At 43.3% G+C, this 19,428-nt stretch overlaps 1 protein-coding gene across 12 annotated transcripts in view; it reads right to left on the bottom strand.

Annotated features, from left to right (window-relative positions):
• The window catches only part of DMD (dystrophin), a 2,510,493-nt gene that overhangs the window by 1,909,176 nt on the left and 581,889 nt on the right, over positions 1-19,428 (bottom strand). For all 12 annotated transcript variants that reach the window (XM_033949686.1, XM_033949693.1, XM_033949692.1 and 9 more), the window contains exon 2: positions 15,394-15,455. In XM_033949686.1, the coding sequence (XP_033805577.1) occupies positions 15,394-15,455 (62 nt within the window). The remainder of the gene's footprint in view (positions 1-15,393; positions 15,456-19,428) is intronic.

Genomic DNA, 19,428 nt, shown 5'->3' with positions numbered 1-19,428 from the left:
AAAACAAAAGGTTATAGGATAATGAGCAAAGATTAATGTGGGTAAGAGTAAAACATAATGCTGAATGGGAAAGTTATCCAGGCTACAGATATATGAGATTAAGCTCCTCATTAAAAGTCACCAATCAGGAAAAAGGTCTAGTCAAAAGAACATAAAACACGCCATATTAACTCAGACCTGCGGTCCATCAAGCCCAGTATCCTGTTTCCAAGTCACAAGTTCCTGGCAAGATTTCAAAGCAATAAAACTGATTTTATGTTACTTATCCTAAAAATAAGCAGTGGGTTTTCCCAAGTCCATCTTAATAAATGGCTTTTTTTTTTTTTTTTTAACCCTGCTAAGCTAACTGCTTTTACTATATTCACTAGCAATGAATTCCAGAGTTTAATTACACGTTGAGTGAAAAATTATAAGAGATCTATAACCACTACTACTAAATTACTAAAAGAAATATTCTCAGCTCCACCTGTGCTGGCCTTCAACCTAATCTGAAATAAAAATTGGTACAGACCCCCCACAAACTCCCCCAATGAATACTGATCCTACCGATACCATAAGAATCGGAATAAAAATGTACATACCTACCTCCAGCCTTTTCTAAATTAATAGCACAAAAACTCGGATATGGTGAATATCACAATAAATACAAAAAACACTTTCACCAAAAGGAAATCTTAGGATCATTTGAGACGCAAGCGAGCGTCCACATGAAAGTGAAAATGTGATCGGACTTGTTTACACCCTGAGGCAGCTTGACAGTGAAACGCTGGCCACCGTTGGTGTCCCGATCCCTAAGGAGAAAGTTAAGTCATTATCTTCTCTTATCATTCAAATTTGAAAGCAAAAATATAAGTGAAAATAATTTTTAAACACATTGCTATGACCACTATAGAAGGAGGTTTTATGCCAGTGAAGTGATCGCCTGAACACCGTTATTCCACCATTGTGGAGGTGGGTGGGCCCCTGTCTGAGGCTTTTTCCTCCGTATAGACTGGTCTCTGCTCGTGTTTCTGTTTATTATATACCTTCAAAAATATTTTTTCCTTTTGGTGAAAGTGTTTTTTGTATGTATTGTACATACCTACCTCCAGAACATCAGCAGCTGGCATAGGAAAGCCTAGTAGAGCTGCACAGAGATGACTTAAGTAGCCTGGGGGGGTGGGCTAATGAATCATAGAGAGGAGGACCCAGGCCCATAAGCCACTCTAACCACCGCATTCATGGTGTATTCATGTACACCCCCCCCCAAAAAAAAAACAAAAAAAAAAACCCCATTGTACTGCCATATAAGTGGCACCTGCAGCCATACAGGCTATTGGGGTGGTAGACATGTGGGTCCAGTAGGTTTGGGGGGGGCTCACCTTGACCTATAAAGGAGTTGTGATGAGATGTTTATGTGGCACCCTTTCTGTGAAGTTTACAGCAATGCCCTATAAGGTGCCCCACTACTCTGTGCCATGTCTGGGTGGCCAGTCCATCGCTTTGCTGACCCCTCCCACATCCAAAAGGTCTTGTTCTAGGCGTTTTTGACTTGGAGAAATTTTGGGGTGAGAATGGGGTATAAAGACAGACGACTTAGCGGTCTGGACGATCAAGTAGACGATTCTCGACAAAAAAAAATATTTTGGACGTATTTTTTGAGAATGGACTTTGGACATGAGCCAATCAAAGAAGCTGTTGAACGCTGAGCAAGAGCGTCAAAGCGCGCTCCCGCTCATTGCCACTCAGCGGCAGAAGAAACCAGCTGCGACCGGCCAGTTAGCAACGGGGCAGGAGCAGGAAAGCTCTCTCCTGCCAGCTGCACCTCTGGACCACCAGCGATAAAAGTGGCAAATAAAATTGGTAATTTTGGTGGAGGCCGCGGCCCCCTGTGGCCTCCCCCGTTCCGACGCCTATGTAACAACCTTTAATAAACCCACCCATCCCTTTGTGGAGAAGATTATATCTAGTTGATCAGGTTCAAAAAATATATAACTCTTACCTTCAAAGGGCCTCACTTTCTACTCTTCAGTGGTTAAACATTGGACTCCTTTTACAAATGTGCGCTAGCGTTTTTAGCTCAAGAGGAGGCGGTAGTGGCTAGCGCGCGTGCGTTATTCCACACGCTAAGGCCCTAACGCATCTTTGTAAAAAGAGCCCATTGTTTCAGGAGTTCAGGTTATGTTTAAATGATTTTTATTATTCCAGCAGTAAGAAGCAAATACAAACAGTAGAACCATTCAGGAAATAACATTTTCAACAATATAATCAGTTCCCCTCCCGTTCCCCCCCCCCTCCCCTCCCCAAGAATCCATGGCCAGTCCAACAGCTGAGAGTGGGAATAAAATCTTAAAGATTCAAAAGTCTACTGCGAGCACGCGGTGTGAGGTCCTGCCAGAAGTGCTCCCACACCTGACAAAATTTGCGACCCGGGCCAAGAGTCAAGTCTCCCACCATGCGTCTCTCCAGTGTTGCGTGCACTGTCATTAGGGATCTCCATTGTGCATATGACGGGGGATCATGGGAGAGCCAGTGGGTGAGGATGGCTTTTTTTCCCATCAAAAGGGCTCTGGAGATAAATGCTGACATTCCCCTGGGTTTGGGCGAGGCTATAGTATAAAATCCAAATAACGCCCTCGGTTGCGGAAGCCATCGCCTTCCCCCAAAGCGATGTGGAATATAGGCCCAGATGTCTCCAAAACTGTTGGATTGCGGGGCAGGCCCAAAACATGTGACTCAAAGATGCGTGAGCCTGATTGCATTTCGGGCAAGAATGCGACGCAGTAATCCCCATCCGAGCTGCACGTCAGGAGTTCAGGTTCATTCATTCATTCATTTTAGGAAGTCCAAAACTTTCAGTTCTGTACCTTCCATTCCACTCTCCTCATTCCTTTTTTTTTTTTTTTATTTATCTTTATTCATTTTAAAACTTTCAATAAGTGTGACAATTGATTTACATTTCACATCACTTAGAGCTCTTACAATACTCCTTCAAAACAAATACCCCCCTCCGCTCCCATCAGTTTCCCCACTCAATAGACCCTAAGTATCCCCCCTCCCCCTCCCCCCCCTCCCTGGATGTGTACAATCAGCAAAGGAAAAGAAAAAAATATTATCAATCTTTACAGTATTTTTCTAATGGTTCCCAAACCTTCCTAAATTTCTTTAAATGCCCCTGCTGTATGGCCAGAACACGTTCCATTTTGTAAATGTGACACAAAGATTTCCACCAAAAGGTATCGTTTAGACCAGTGTTCTTCAACCACCGGTCCATGGATCTGTGCTGGTCCACAGAAATTTCCTGCTGGTCCACAGGGCTCAAAACTGTTCTTCAGCCACCGGTCCACGGTGCAATTGATGCGGCGTTATCTTCGAGCCAGTTCCCTCTTCCTCACTGATTCAGTGCACAAAGCCACGGGCAGTGGCTCCTACGTGCGTTCTGCGCCTGAACCGGAAGCCTTCTCTCTGACGTCGCATCAAAGGATAAAAGCTTCCAGTTGAGGCACGGGATGCGCAAGAAGCCGCTTTGTGCACTTCATCAGTGAGGAAGAGGGAGCTGGCCTGAAGATAAAACCGGGGACAGCATAAAATGGCCAGGCGGGAGCAGGCCAGAAGGTAAGGCATAGCATGGAGGGAGGGAGACAACAAAGGTAGGGGGGAATGATTTTATTTTTGAATTTAGTGATTGAATTATGTCAAGTTTGAGAATTTACATCTGCTGTCAGTGTGCTTTGTGTAGTTTAATTTTGTGGTTAACTATTATGTGTTGTTAATAAGATTATATTGTGTGTATCTATGAAAAATGAATGGAAAAAATAGTGTTTCAATTGGTACTATTATGAGGGCGGGGCCTAAGGTAGAGATGGGCGGGGTCTGGCCCATAACTTAGCCCAGTGTTCTTCAACCGCCGGTCCGCAGACCGATGCTGGTCCACAAAATAATTCTTTTATTTCTGCCGGTCCATAGGTGTATAAATGTTGAAGAACACTGGTCTAGACGATCCCAATTTTTCCAGTTTTTCATAATATGTCGTATGGCAACCCCTGTCATGAAGAGTAAGAGTTTATTATTATAAGATGATATTTGAATATTCCTTTTTTTAAAATTTTAATATAAAAGGTCACCGGATGTTTAAGGCAAATTCTTTCTTGAACCATGACGACTTCTACGAGCTTATATTTGAATGCTTGTATTGTCTTTGAAGTTAACTGAAACGTTCTTCCCCCTAACCAGCGAAGGTTTCCTTTCAGGGTTACAGACCCCACTAGGGATAGCGTTCAATATTACATCTATAGTGACCAATCAATTGAAAATGAATCTTCTCACAAACAAGAAGGATTCCTTCTCTTCTCGTTTGTTTAGAGACAATAAAAGTTACAACAACTGCATCTGGCTTTTGCAGTCTCCCTGAAGCAAAAAAATGACAACTCTTCTATTAAAGCCATGCATGTTTACCATGTGACAAGGTGGCAGCACGGCAGAACATTCTGAGAATTCAGAAATGAGCTCTTGGATTAAAATAGTTTTAATAAAGTCAGAAGTTTATAATTAAGTTGACTCGCCCAAGGTCAGATAGGAAATTGACAGTGTTAATTTAGTGAAAATTACAAGCGGTGTCATAGCATGTAGATGATTTAGCAGTGACGCTGACTGACACGGCGGTGTTTTCTCCTCACAGCCTAGGAAAAAACATCTCAAACTGAAAAAAAAAAAGTGGAAACTGTGAAGAAAAACAGAGGAGAAGGATCTATTCCGAATGAAAATAGAGCAGTGGGTCCCAACCCTGTCCTGGAGGACCACCAGGCCAGTCGGGTTTTCAGGCTAGCCCTAATGAATATGCGTGGAGCAGATTTGCATGCCTGGCACCTCCATTATATGAAGATCTCTCTCATGCATATTCATTAGGTCTATCCTGAAAACCCAAGTGGCCTGGTGGTCCTCCAAGACAAGATTGGGAACCACTGCATTAGAGAATATTTCATGTATTTATTTAATTATTCTTAATGCTTGTGTAAATTATCCATCAATTCCATCCATCCATAGGCTCTATGCAATTTAAAACAATAAAACAAGGTTAGAGAGAAAGTACAGAAGAGGAGATAGGGCGTGCGAGCGAAGCGGGAAAGCCAGACAGGTTGGGGGAAACTGGAGACAGGACACGAAGCGTCAAGAAGGGGCAGGCTGAAGGCCTCATGGAAGAGATGGGTTTTCAGGAGTGATCTGAACTTATAGAGAACTGGGCGAAGGTGACAAGTGGTGTGCCCCAGAGCTCGGTTCTTGGGCCCATCTTATTCAATATCTTCATAAAAGACCTGGAAGAGGAAACAACAAGTAACATAATCAAGTTTGCAGATGACACAAAACTATGTCGGGCCGAAAAAGGACAGCGAAGAACTCCAGAGAGATTTGAACCACCTAGAGAAATGGGCGGAAAAGTGGCAGATGAATTTTAATATAGAAAAATGCAAAGTGATGCACTTGGGCAGGAAAAACAAAGAACATGAATATAAAATGTTAGGTGTAGCATTGGACAAGAGCGAACAAGAAAGGGACCTGGGGGTACTGATAGACAGGACCCTGAAGCCATCGGCTCAATGCGCAACGGCGGCAAAGAAAGCAAACAGGATGCTGGGCATGATAAAGAAGGACATAAGAACATAAGAAACGCCTCCACTGGGTCAGACCAGAGGTCCATCGTGCCCAGCAGTTCGCCAACGCAGTGGCCCAACAGGTCTAGGACCTGTGTAGTAGCCCTCTATCTATACCCCTCTATCCCTTTTTCCAGTAGGAAATTGTCCAATCCTTTCTTGAACCCCTGCACCGTACTCTGCACGAGTAGATAGGCGGACGTCATAATGCCACTTTACAGAGCAATGGTCAGACCACACTTGGAATACTGTGTCTAACACTGGTCTCCCTACCTAAAGAAGGACATAACCCTGCTGGAGAGGGTGCAGAGACGAGCCACGAAGATAGTAAAAGGAGTGGAGAATTTGGACTACAAAGAACGCCTCGAAAAACTGGGTTTGTTCACCCTTGAGAAGAGAAGACTGAGAGGGGATATGATAGAGACTTTTAAAATACTAAAAGGTTTTGACAAGATAGAGCAAGAAACATTGTCGTTCACATTGTCAAATGTGACTCGGACAAGAGGTCATGGACTGAAACTGAGGGGCAACAGGTCCAGGACAAATGTCAGGAACTTCTGTTTCTCACAGCGAGTGGTGAACGCTTGGAATGCTCTCCCAGAGGAGGTTGTGACGGAGACCACCATTCGGGGATTCAAGGGCAAATGGACGCACACCTTCTTGCGAATCACATTGAAGGATACGGGTAAACAGGGTCTCCATCAGGGAGCACCTAGCTTGGCCTCCGCGTGTGCGGGTCGCCGGACTAGATGGACCTAAGGTCTGATCTGGTGAAGGCATTTCTTATAAAAACATAAGAATTGCCGGTGCTGGGTCAGACCCGTGGTACCATCGTGCCCAGCAGTCCGCTCCCGCGGCGGCCCTTAGGTCAAAGACCAGGGCCCTAACCGAGACTAGCCCTACCTGCGTACGTTCTGGTTCAGCAGGAACTTGTCTAACCTTGTCTTGAATCCCTGGAGGGTGTTTCCCCCTATGACAGACTCCGGAAGAGCGTTCCAGTTTTCCACCACTTTCTGGGTGAAGAAGAACTTCCTTACGTTTGTACGGAATCTATCCCCTTTTAACTTTAGCGAGTGCCCTCTCGTTCTCTCTACCTTGGAGAGGGTGAACAATCTCTCTTTCTCTGAGATGAGGCAGGAGAAAGTTTGTCATTTAGCTATTGTTTAGAGCTGAAAAGTCCTGGGCTATAGCTGTGTTTCTGAATTTCCTAGTTCTCCATATAATCTTTTAGCTTATCCTTTCTGTGTTTCCCACACAGGATCCCATTTATACCTCTAGTCTAATAAGGGCAAGACACACACACACGTTGATTTTGTGTGAGCTACAATTAAATTCCAATGCAGCGATGGAAAATTGGCGCAATTCTGGAAGGAAACCGTTGGATTAATCATGGGGTAATTTGCATGCATATGAATACTAATGAATTACAAAAGAAAAAAGGTTCCAGTGCACCACACTGTGCTAAAGATGAAAACAGTGTCGCCCGCTGGAATCGCCGGGAAGGAGTGAGGTCACGGCAAGCTTCCCTGGGCTAGAGTCCACTCTGAGCCCCGACGCCAGAACCCCGCCCCCTCAGCCGCAGCGTGCTAGCTCTCCACGGGAGAGTAGTCAGTCCGAGGAGGCAGACTTCGTCTCCCGGGAGGCTGAAATGGGCGAAGCACCGGAGGAAGAGGAGACTGCAGTGAGAACAACGAGGGAACATGAAATAGAACAAGGCTCCCAGAGGGAGAAGACTGTCATTGCTGTGGAAGCTGGGACAATGCAAGCAAGTATATTCTCTGTTCCTAAACCCATGAATGTTACCCTAGACTCTATTTGGGATTTGGTAATTACTCTGGGACAAACATTGTCACCACAAATTAAAGCACTAGAAGATAAATTCCTAGAACAAAGAAATGAAATAAATGGACTTAAACAGGAAAATACATTGATGAAAACTAATGTGGAAAAAATAGATAAAAAGATAAGTGAAGTAAATCATGTTCAAACGACACTGATTAAAGACAATATCAATCTTAGGAGAAAGGTGGAAATGATGGAAAATAATATGCGGTTGAATAATCTTAGATTTTTGAACTTCCCAAAGATTCCTTCTTTATCAGCAAAAGAAGTTTTGAAAAAGTACTTTTGTGAAGTTCTTAATGTTCCTAATGATGCCTTTCCTCCCTTTTCCAAAATATATTATTTGCCAACATCAAAAAATTTGCAAGAACAACATCAATTAGAACAACAAGGTCAGGGTGAACAAATGGATATAACATTATTATTGGAATCTTCAATGAGGGAGGTAGCTATTCCAGCTACCCTATTGGCTACGGTGGTTTTATCACCAGATAAAAATTGGATATTACAGCTTTATTTTAAGAATAGACATAAAGAATTTCTTGGACATAAAGTTCAAATATTTCCGGATGTGACAAGGGAATCTCAGAAACGAAGGAAGGAATTTTTGCTTCTTAAGCCTGGGGTCGCTGCAATGGGGGCATCATTTCTTTTACAATACCCTTGCAAATGCATTGTAAAGTATAAATCTTGCAATTATATTTTCTTTGAACCCTCGCAGCTGACAGGATTTCTCTCCAGGAGGGGCCTTGAAGGGGATTAAGAAAATCTCAATGCATAAATTTACTCTTGGTCCATTCTCATCTGACCGCCTAATTTGTAATTTGAATTTCTCTTTTTCCTTTAAATAGTTTCTCACTCAGGAACATCTTGGATCTCAAATTTTTGGGACTTTAATTTTGATTGAGTAAATAGTAATTTTGTTATATAAATGTTACTTCATTTGTTTTATGTTATGTTGACTTAATCATACTCTGTACAAGAAGTTTATTCTTGATAATATATTCAAAATAAATAAAGAATTAAAAAAAAAAAAAAAAAGATGAAAACAGTTTAGTGAGGCAACTTTATTCCATGTTTGGAAGTGAAATAAAACCTTCCAAGGTAAAGATTAAAAACAAGCTCGGATTCGCATAGGGAGGAGCGAAGACAAATTGGCCGAAGCCTTGGGGCCAATCAGCAAGGAGAAGGGGGAGGGGAGGAGAGGGGGGGGGGGCGAGCGGAAGGGAGGTCGCCCCTCTCGATCCGGCATCACACGAGGCAGGCTTAGGGACTACTGAAGATGTGATCCTCAACTTGGTGACCTATAAATCCCACAGCATACAGGGCCCGGAGGCTCTGGCACAGGCATCCAAAGCTTGGGTACCGCTTAGTCTAAGTCCTTTAACCCTGGGCATCTCTAGCCTGGGACCCTGGTTTAAGAAGGCCCTCTCCACCCATCAGACTACTTTTTCTCGCTCTTGAAACATGGCGATGCTGAGAAGAGAAGGATGTCTTCCATTTCCCAGTTAACTATTTATTTGTCCACTGTAGAGGTAGGTGCAAGAGGTTTGGGTAGGGTTACCAGATGTCCGGATTTCACCAGACATGTCCTCCTTTTGAGGACATGTCCGGGGGTCCGGACGGCTTTTCAAAATCCAGCATTTTGTCCGGGCTTTGAAAAGCATGCGGATTGTGAAAAATTGTAGGCGGACCTTAGGAAATTGGAAGACTGGGCGTCCAAATGGCAGATGAAATTTAATGTGGACAAATGCAAAGTGATGCACATTGGGAAGAATAACCTGAATCACAGTTACCGGATGCTTGGGGATTAGCGTCCAAGAAAAGGACTTGGGTATCATGGTAGACAATACGATGAAACCTTCCAGCCAATGTGTGGCGGCTGCCAAAAAAGCAAACAGGATACTAGGTATTAAAAAAGGGATGGTTAACAAGACTAAGAATGTCATAATGCCCCTGTATCACTCCATGGTGCGACGTCACCTGGAGTATTGCGTTTAATTCTTGTCTCCTTATTTCAAGAAAGATATAGTGGCACTAGAAAAGGCTCAAAGAAGAGCGACCAAGATGGTAAAGGGGATGGAACTCCTCTTGTATGAGGAAAAACTAAAATGGTTAGGGCTCTTCAGCTTGGAAAAGAGACGGCTGAGGGGAGATAGGATTGAAGTCTACAAAATCCTGAGTGGACTAGAACAGGTACAAGTGGATCGATTTTTCACTCTGTCAAAAATGACAAAAACTAGGGAACACTCGATGAAGTTACAGGGAAATACTTTTTAAAACCAATAGGAGGATTTTTTTTCACTCAGAGAATAGTTAAACTCTGGAACGCGTTGCCAGAGGTTGTGGTAAGAGCGGATAGCATAGCTGGTTTTAAGAAAGGTTTGGACAAGTTCCTGGAGGAAAAGTCCATTGTCTGTTATTGACAAAGTCAGGGGGGAAGCCACTGCTTGCCCTGGATTGGTAGTATGGAATATTGCTACACCTTGGGTTTTGGTCAGGTACTAGTGACCCGGATTGGCTACCGTGAGAACGGGCTAATGGGCTTGATGGACCATTGGTCTGACCCAGTAAGGCTATTCTTATAATCGGAAGGAGCATCCGCGCATGCGCGGACGTAACACGGTGATGTCACATGCACACGCACATGATGTCATTGCATTGTGTCCGCGCATGCGCTGATGCCGTCTGGGGGTGGTGCAGTAGGCGAAACTGGGCGGGAAAGAAGCAGAACTGGCCAGGCCCGGGGGCGGGCCCATGGGTCCAAATTTTCCCGAAGGAAAATCTGCTAACGCTAGGTCTTGGAACTCTTGTGTTGACAACCTACATGAGCTGGAAGTCTGTTAGGATGCTCTCTGGTCTGTGGATACCTCATCTTGTCAGGGGGAAGAAGATGGGGTGCCCTGTGGTGGGAAATGAGGATCCTGTCTGAGTCCTTTAGACCAAAAAGCTTCTGGGGTTAAAATGATAAAATGTAGTTATTGTTAAAAGTTAACTTTAATTCCATTTAAACCCATTACCCCAGTTTATTCCATTTGCTATACAGTGTTCCCCCGGTCGTTCGCGGTCGACGGTTCGCAGTCCCGGTCATTCGTGGTATTTTCTGACCGCGATCCGCTGACAAGGAGAGGGCAGCGGGAGAGGCAGGAGAGAGCAGCCAGAGCGCCGGGAGTGCAAGAAATCACTCGCTTTATGCTCCGACCGCCTTTTCCTGCACTAAGTCGGGCCTTATCCAATCACGAGCTGGTTTGACACGCAGCCCTCTCCCGCTGCCTTCTTCAGGCTCCCCCATTTAAAAAAAAAACGTATTCGCGGTTTTTCGAGATTCGCAGGGGGTCCTGGAACGGAACCCCCACGAATATCAGGGGAGTACTTGTATTCCATTTCAATGCAAAGTTTTACTCTGCTAATTTTTACATATAAGTGGCTAATATTAGAAATAAGACATAAAATAATTACTTCAGATGCAACAAAAATCCAATGGTTTTTAATGCAGTTTTATTAGATGAGGCTGTAAACCAGTGTCTCTCAAACTTTTTTAGCTCTGGCACACTAAACGGAGCAAATGTTTTTCGTGGCACATTATAATTGAAATTATAAAATTGCAAAACCAAAGAAAAAATTAAATTTGAGAGTTATTTAAAGTTCTTTAAGCTACATATGGGTAATTGTAACAACGATGAAACTAAAGTAGATAGAATAGGATTGTTAATTGATGCAATGGATATGCAAATTAACTCAAAACGCGGTTCGTCAATAAGCAACCACGCATTTCATCATCCACCATCTGCAGTCGATTCTTTTTTTCGATTTCATTTCTGTCAGAGCTGAAAATTCAATTTCACAAAGATAAGAAGATCCAAACGGTGGCAAAGCCTTGATTGCTCTGTTGCTCAAGTTAGGATAAGTCCTACATAAAAAGTCAAATGACTTGCCATTAGTTTTCAAGGGCCAATGAAGTCAAAGAACGATGCTTGTCTGGGTGGTTGTAATCCATACGCACAAAGACGCTCATACGTTGACATACTCTTGCGCATGCAACGTACATGTCATCTATTCTAGTGTATACTTTGGAAGGAAATTTTTTTTTTTTAAATATTCTTTATTCATTTTTTTAAAATTACATTAAGTATCACATTAACAATACATATATCACTTACAGACTATCATTTGCACATTACTTAAAATCTTATCACTCCCCCTTCCCTCCCTCCCTACCTTATAATCCAGTATAATATAATATATATTAATAAAATATCCCCTCCCTACCCAATTAATACTAATAAAATTAAGGGAAACAAATCTAACTACTCCGTGCAATATTTTGTTAATGGTTTCCATACATCCTGAAATTTCTTGAAATAACCCTTTTGTAATGCAATAAATCTTTGGAATCTATGGAAGGAAATTTTTTAAAAATAAGCTGATTGATTTTTCCCAACTGCGACACAAATTTGGTCTTAATAAATCACAAAACTATAGATGGTTGCAGTTGAAACCGTTCTGGATGCCCAATATAACAACTGGGTAAAAGTACAAAAAGATATCCCGAAATGAATGAATCAAACAAACACAAAAAAAACGGGACAAAAACTATTTTAATGCCTTTGAACCAAGACGGTGCTCAGATTCCATAGGTGGAACGGAAATTCTCAAAGTAGAGGACAAGCCCCTATAGAATCTTTCTCGGAGTCTATCACTGCACCAACCTCTGAGGTAGAAAGGTAGTTAAAATAATGTCCATTGTGACGGTTCTGTTAGTATAAATATAATTTTTAGCTGCTATTGGCTGGCCCAGAACTTCCTCTCCGACGTCAGAATTGACATCAGAGGAGAAGTCCTGTGGGTCCGGCGCTTGTCCGCGCCTGGCCTGGTTTGGGGAGGCAGGAAGAAAAAGTTCGCAAAGGCAACGCGATCGACTCGCGTTGCCTTTGCGATCTACTGGTCGATCGTGATCAACCATTTGGGCACCCCTGCTCTACGGGGCACACAGTTTGAGAGACACTGCGAGTAAAAGTTTATTATTTATGACTTAACAGCTGCCAAAATCAGGCGGAAGGAGAGGAGACAATGTATTTGGAGGGGGTAGAAGTGTCATGTTTCTGCTATAGATGTCAAAATAACCATCATACATACAGAATTAAGGAACACAAATTTTCCCTACCAAGCCTCACGCGGCTGCAAATAAATTAAACTAAACTAAACCTTAAGTTTATATACCGCATCATCTCCACGGATGTTGTGGAGCTCGGCACAGTTTACAAGAACTTAAAATATAGGAAGAGAAGGAAAAAAAAAGGTTTACATGAACTTATATATAGAAGAGAAGAGTAAGGGGGGATAGAATTACATTTTAGTGAAAAGCCAGGTTTTCAGTTACTTGCGGAATAATTGGAGGGAGCCCAGGTTCCGCAGCGGGGTAGTCAGGTCGTTCCAAAGAACGAGCAGCAAATCTGAAAGGTTTGAACAGTGGCACCATTTATCTCAAGAAGCAACGTTATTCACATTGTCTAATGTGACTCGGACTCGGACAAGAGGTCATGGACTGAAGCTGAGAGGGGACACGGCCAGGACAAATGTCAGAAAATTCTGCTTCGCACAGCGAGTGGTGAACGCCTGGAACTCTCTCCCAGAGGAGGTGGTGGAGGAAACCACCATTCTAGGATTTAAGGAAAAATTGGACGCACATCTTCTTGCGGGACACATTGAGGGATGCGAGTGACGAAGGTATTCGCCGGGGTACGCCTGGCTGAGCCTCCGCGTGTGCGGATCACCGGACTGGATGGACCCCAGGTCTGATCCGGTGCAGGCATTTCTTATGTTCTTATTAATACATATTAATAAAAAAAAATACAAACAAACATTTAAGCCCTGATTCTATAAAAGAAGCCGATCTAGGCACCTAACCTGTTTTTTGTTTTTAATTGGTTCAATCGGTACTGATAATTGACAGGGCCATCAAAAAAAATTTAAAAGAATTAATTTGCTTTGAGGTAGGTGTCTACATTGAAGCGCCTACATGAAAGTAAGCCTGGTTAGGAGCATAATCAGGGTCCGTTTTGGGCATGGAAAGACCGACAGGTAAAAAAATACTTAAGCACCTGAATAAATTAATGTAAACCGTTCTGAGTTCCCCCTAGGAGAATGGTATAAAAAATTGAATCAATCAATTGGTGCGGTTAAGGGCCTACCTTAGGCACATTCATTTAGGCCAAAACCCTGGCCTAAATGGGAGTGGACCTAAGGATTTAACACCTATCAGTGCCTAAGAATGCGATTCTATAAATGGCGTCTAGCAGTTGATTACCAACTGCGCCGTTTGTAGAATCAGGGCCTTAGAGCCTGTAAGTAGTTTTCAAAGAAATTCCTCCACAATTATCGTCCATGGCGTCAACGTCTAAAGTTCTACCACAAGAAGAAGCATGAAGCATTTTGTCACCCTAGACCAGGCCTGGGCCACCTGCAGCCCACCACTGAATTTTATGCAGCTCTCGAGAGCTCTCGAGACTGTAGGAAGAATACACAGAAAATATCATTAACCAGACAGACTTTGGGTGATTTTTTTTAATACTGTTTTCCTACAATATTTTCAGAATAGCCACTCTGTTTCCTTCAGTTTTAGTCAAATTTTCACTTATTTATTTATGGATCTCTGTTGATTTCTGATTCCGTCATTATGTAATGTTGCAGCCCATTAGGAATAGTCCTGACATTCGTGCAGCCCTCTGCGTGCAAAGGGCGCTCACCCCTGCCTTAAGCAATACACAGTAAAGTGCCTTAAATTAATACTTTTCCCACCCCCTGCTTTTTTTTTTTTTTTAACATTTTAGAACAATGGTCTCAATCTCAAACCCTTTGCAGGGCCACATTTTGGATTTGTAGGTACTTAGAAATGACAATTTTGCATGAGGTAAAACTCTTTATAATTTATAAATCTTTCCTTTTGGCTAAGTCTTAATAATAATATTGTCATTTATAGCTAAAGAACTGTTTTATTTTACTTTTGTGATTATGATAAACATACCGAGGGCCTCAAAATAGTACCTGGCGGGCCGCATGTGGCCTCCGGGCCACGAGTTTGAGACCACTGTTTCACGATACTGTAAATGTTTCTACGGCTCACTTTGGGCTCTCTTTACAATCTGTGATCACTCGGCATCGACGTAAAGGGAGCAAAGATCCTCTACAAAGCTCGGGCCCCTCTTTGTAAGAAAGCTGGGTGGAACTCCTAATGCCGGGTCAGCTGCTGACTGGATCCCCGGTGGTTGGATTCAACTTCACAGCCTATGGTTACCTCTTGCCGTTTCTGAGTCACTGCCCTTCACTGGAGCCTTCCCACCATCGCACCCTTACGATCTAATTTTTTTTTATATTTCTGCATTTCCCGTTCTGCTAATTTTAATGGCATCCCAGATTTCTTGGGCAGATTGTTCATGCTTATAATTAAAAGACAGGGACTCGGAGAGTATAGATATTTCAGGTATTTGGCTTCCTGAATTAATGCCAAGTAAACCTTGTACAATTAATCACTGCCCTGCGATTCTTGGGCCCCCGCCAGCTGCAAGTATATCCGTGGACCTCTCTCGCCCAGACCCAACTGTGCCAGTTTAATTACCAATTCTTATGAGACACTGTGGCAAATTCCTTATTAGCATTCAGATTCGCTACACACGTTATTTCATGACATCTGTCAGCCTCAACTCTCTCAAGAACATATCGGATTTTAAGGGATTTCTTTCAAGAAAGACTGAAAACTCCTTTCCGTTCTACCTCTCTAAATACACCTCGGAAGAATTTTTCCAAGGAATGGCACTGTCTAAAATCTTGCACACTTAAGCTCCACCATAAGTGCAAAATTAAAGAAAGCCAGCAGCAGATGTCAAATCCAAACCTTCTGTCGATCAGCTTCTGCAGGTTTTCGTACCTTAGCGAACTGTGCGTTTATCCATTTTGTAAAGGTTTTCTTCTGAACATCTTCCCGTTCATCTGAAAAGTAAGGTTAACAGAAATCTGGGTTACTAAAATCAACACGTATAAAACATTTTTAAAGTGTCCTGCACTATTTGTCCTCTTACAAAAGCTTATAAAGTAGGGGCCTCTCTTATCAAGGTTTGGTAGAGGTTTTTAGCGTGGGCCATCAAGGTAAGTACTCGGAGAATACGTCAGCTCTGGAACGCGTTGCCAGAGGTTGTGGTAAAAGTGGATAGCATAGCTGGTTTTAAGAAAGGTTTGGATAAATTCCTGGAGGAAAAGTCCATAGTCTGTAATTAAGACATGGGGGAAGCCTCTGCTTGCCCTGGATCGGTAGCTTCATTGTCCTAGACTTGGCTCACTTTTGCTACATTTTGATTTCTAGAGTGCTGGAGTGGTTAAAGCTACAGCCTCAGCACCCTGAGGTTGTGGGTTCAAACCCTGTGCTGCTCCCTGTGATCCTCACAATCTATGTATTGTACCTGGGGCAATGGGGGGATTATGTGACTTGCCCAGGGTCACAAGGAGCAGCGTGGGATTGAACCCACAACCCCAGGGTGCTGAGGCTGTAGCTTTAACCACTGCACCAGTCTAGAAATCAAAATGTAGCAAAAGTGAGCCAAGTCTAGGACAATGAAGCCATTGTGACATCACTGATGAGGTTGGCTCTTATTGGTGGAATGAGGCATTGTGACATCATAGTATCAGCTCTGGTTACCCAGTAACTTTTCACGCTATTTATTCAGTTTTCTTTACTGTTCTCCCGGAGAGCTCAGAACGGTTTACATGGATTTATTCAGGTACTCAAGCATTTTTCCCCTGTCTGTCCTGGTGGGCTCACAATCTGGGGCAATGGGGGGATTAAGTGACTTGCCCAGGGTCACAAGGAGCAGCTGACGTAACATGCATAAGAAGTGTGATTGATCCTTTCAAACATGGAAATGGCACTAGGTCCCTTTAAAGCTGCTTCCATTTTTAACATTTCTGAGTTTCATAAAGATCAAAGAATAGACTAGTTTCCAGAAAGTTTGCCTGCATTAATGACCTCGGCCATTCTTCTCCCTTGGCCCAGCCTTGCCAGAAATGAAAATCTTGCCTGGGCCATTTTGATATTACCATCAAACGTTATATTGATATTGTGCAATAAGCATGGCGTGCTTTATGGTTTATTAAGCTGACTACATCGCTCCACTGGGACGAGAATTTATCCGATTGCACTCACGGTATCTCTATTACCACCTCAATTCATACAGAACAAGCAATACATATACCAAGAATATTCATGTCGGCAGTGTAGGAAGTAATGAGTTCAACCGAGAAGCCTTCCTGACAAGCAAAATGAACCCAGCTGTTGACTAAAGCCTGCATATTTCATCTCCTTTTATTTAACTGGTTTCTTGATGAGTGATTAATAAGGCATCAGACTGCTTTCAAAAGATTATTTGATCTCTGTTGTACCAAAATGACGGTTGTTTTATATGACTTTGCAACTCGGAACAGTGATACAGCTATCATCGTTCTCCAATTATTTCAGGTGCAAGTGTTATGCTTATTTTTAGAGCAAATGTGTTCTTCAGCAATATGGAAATGATCCTTTATATTATGTGGAGAAAAAGTTTTGAGGAATAATGGCAGAACGGAGAAACGATAGGTGATATTGCGTACTGCATCGACTTTTTGCTTCCTATACAAATATAGAGGGGTGGGGGCGAATGGGGGGTGATCAGTGGGAGGCTGATTGAAGGGGAGATTGAACCTGGAAGGGATTTAGGGGGGACAGTCAATGCCGAGGGGGTGGGGGGAGAGAACTGTGAAAAACAGCGAGCTGAACTGAGGTGGAAGGGGCAGAAGAAGAAAAACGTGAGGTATCCACCCTGAAGACGAGACTGAGCAAGGTAGAAGATGAACCTACCAGGGGGAGGGGAAGGGATTCAAGCTGGAGAAGGTGGAACCTGAGGAGGGAAACGGCTGTGGGGTGGGGGAAGATTTCATGCCTAGGTAATAACGGTGGAATTCCGCGTGAGAAAATTACAAATTCTTTGGGTGGAATTTTCCAGAACTGTATAATATTATGCACTAAATTTCCATTTTTTTTTTTCTTGTGCAGATTTCCCCAGGAGTAGAACTGGCTCCAGGACTCCAGATGAATGAAGTTACCTTTCTGGATTCATCCCCATGTTTTAGACTTCCTTTGTACATAATTTATTTATTTAAAAAGTTGATATACCGCTTATAGCAGGGGTCTCAAAGTCCCTCCTTGAGGGCCGCAATCCAGTCGGGTTTTCAGGATTTCCCCAATGAATATGCATGAGATCGATGTGCACGCACTGCTTTCAATGCATATTCATTGGGGAAATCCTGAAGACCCGACTGGATTGCGGCCCTCAAGGAGGGACTTTGAGATCCCTGATCTAGTCCAGACATGGGCAACTCCAGTCCTCGAGGGCCAGAATCCAGTTGGGTTTCAGGATTTCCCCAATGAATATGCATGAGATCGATGTGCATGCACTGCTTTCAATGCATATTCATTGGGGAAATCCTGAAGACCCGACTGGATTGCGGCCCTCGAGGAGGGACTTTGAGATCCCTGATCTAGTCCAGACATGGGCAACTCCAGTCCTCGAGGGCCAGAATCCAGTCGGGTTTTCAGGATTTCCCCAATGAATATGCATGAGATCGATGTGCACGCACTGCTTTCAATGCATATTCATTGGGGAAATCCTGAAAACCCAACTGGATTGCAGCCCTCGAGGAGGGACTTTGACACCCCTGGCCTGGAGCAGGGGTAGGCAATTCCAGACCTCGAGATCCGGAGCCAGATCAGGTTTTCAGGATATCCACAATAAATATGCATGAGATAGATTTGCATCTCAAGGAGGCAGTGCATGCAAATCCAGAATCATTACTACTTGAATTGGCATCATTCTCCTCGAAAATAATATAACCCCAACCATAACAAATCTAGTACCCACCATACAACCCACTCTAAAACTGTACCATGCAACCACAAACCAACAAAACAATACAAAAATCATTCACGGTCATGAGAAACTTAAGGCAAGTTCGAAAATTCTTCGACAGAACACAATTCCAGCTCTTGGTCCAGACCCTAGTCCTGGGCAGTGTTCCCTCTAAGCTGCGCTGGCGTGCGCTGGCGCACAAAATATTGCCTCGCAGCGCACAATGTCACGTCACAGCGCACGGCGTACGGAGATGGCAGGCCGCGGCGAGAGGAGAATCGGGCGAGTTGGTGCTGGCGCCCGATATTTTTAGCGCACGGGGAAAAAATTTTGCTCACACCACCCGCCCGCTTAGAGGGGACACTGGTCCTGGGTCTTCTAGACTACTGCAACATCCTCTATCTCCCCTGCCCCGCAACCATGATAAAACAACTACAAACAGTACAAAACACAGCTGTGAGACTTATCTATTCACTGAAGAAACACGACCACATCATGGCGACATACCTCGACTCACACTGGCTCCCAATACAAGCAAGAGTACAATTCAAACTCTATTGCCTACTATTTAAAATCATAAACGGAGACAACCCAGCCTAACTAAACAACCGCCTAATCCAATCTACCTCAACCATACATAGGAGAACCCACAAACTGTTCACACATCCCCGCATCCGAGAAATCAAACGAAAAAAATTGTACAATGGCCTTCTAGCCACACAAGCAGCAAAATTAGACTACCAATTCTCCAATTTACTGATAACGACCCCAGACTACAAATCGTTCAGAAAAGAAATAAAAACCAAGCTATTCAAGAAATCCTTGAAGACAAACTAACACCGCAAGACTCGGCCAATTCTCTGAAGCAACCCGCTCTACTCCTCAATTCCTCTGGAAATGGCCAGATCACTTCTTTTGTAATCCGCCTTGAACCGCAAGGTAATGGCGGAATAGAAATCACAAATGTAATGTTATGTAATCAAAGACAAACTCTTACCTATGCAGAGGTAAACAACCTGAGCTACTAC

The sequence above is a fragment of the Geotrypetes seraphini genome, chromosome 6 (assembly GCF_902459505.1).
Source record: "Geotrypetes seraphini chromosome 6, aGeoSer1.1, whole genome shotgun sequence".
Taxonomy (NCBI): domain Eukaryota; kingdom Metazoa; phylum Chordata; class Amphibia; order Gymnophiona; family Dermophiidae; genus Geotrypetes; species Geotrypetes seraphini.
The sequence above is the reverse complement of the archived record's forward strand: the minus strand, read 5'-3'. Positions and strand labels throughout refer to the sequence as shown.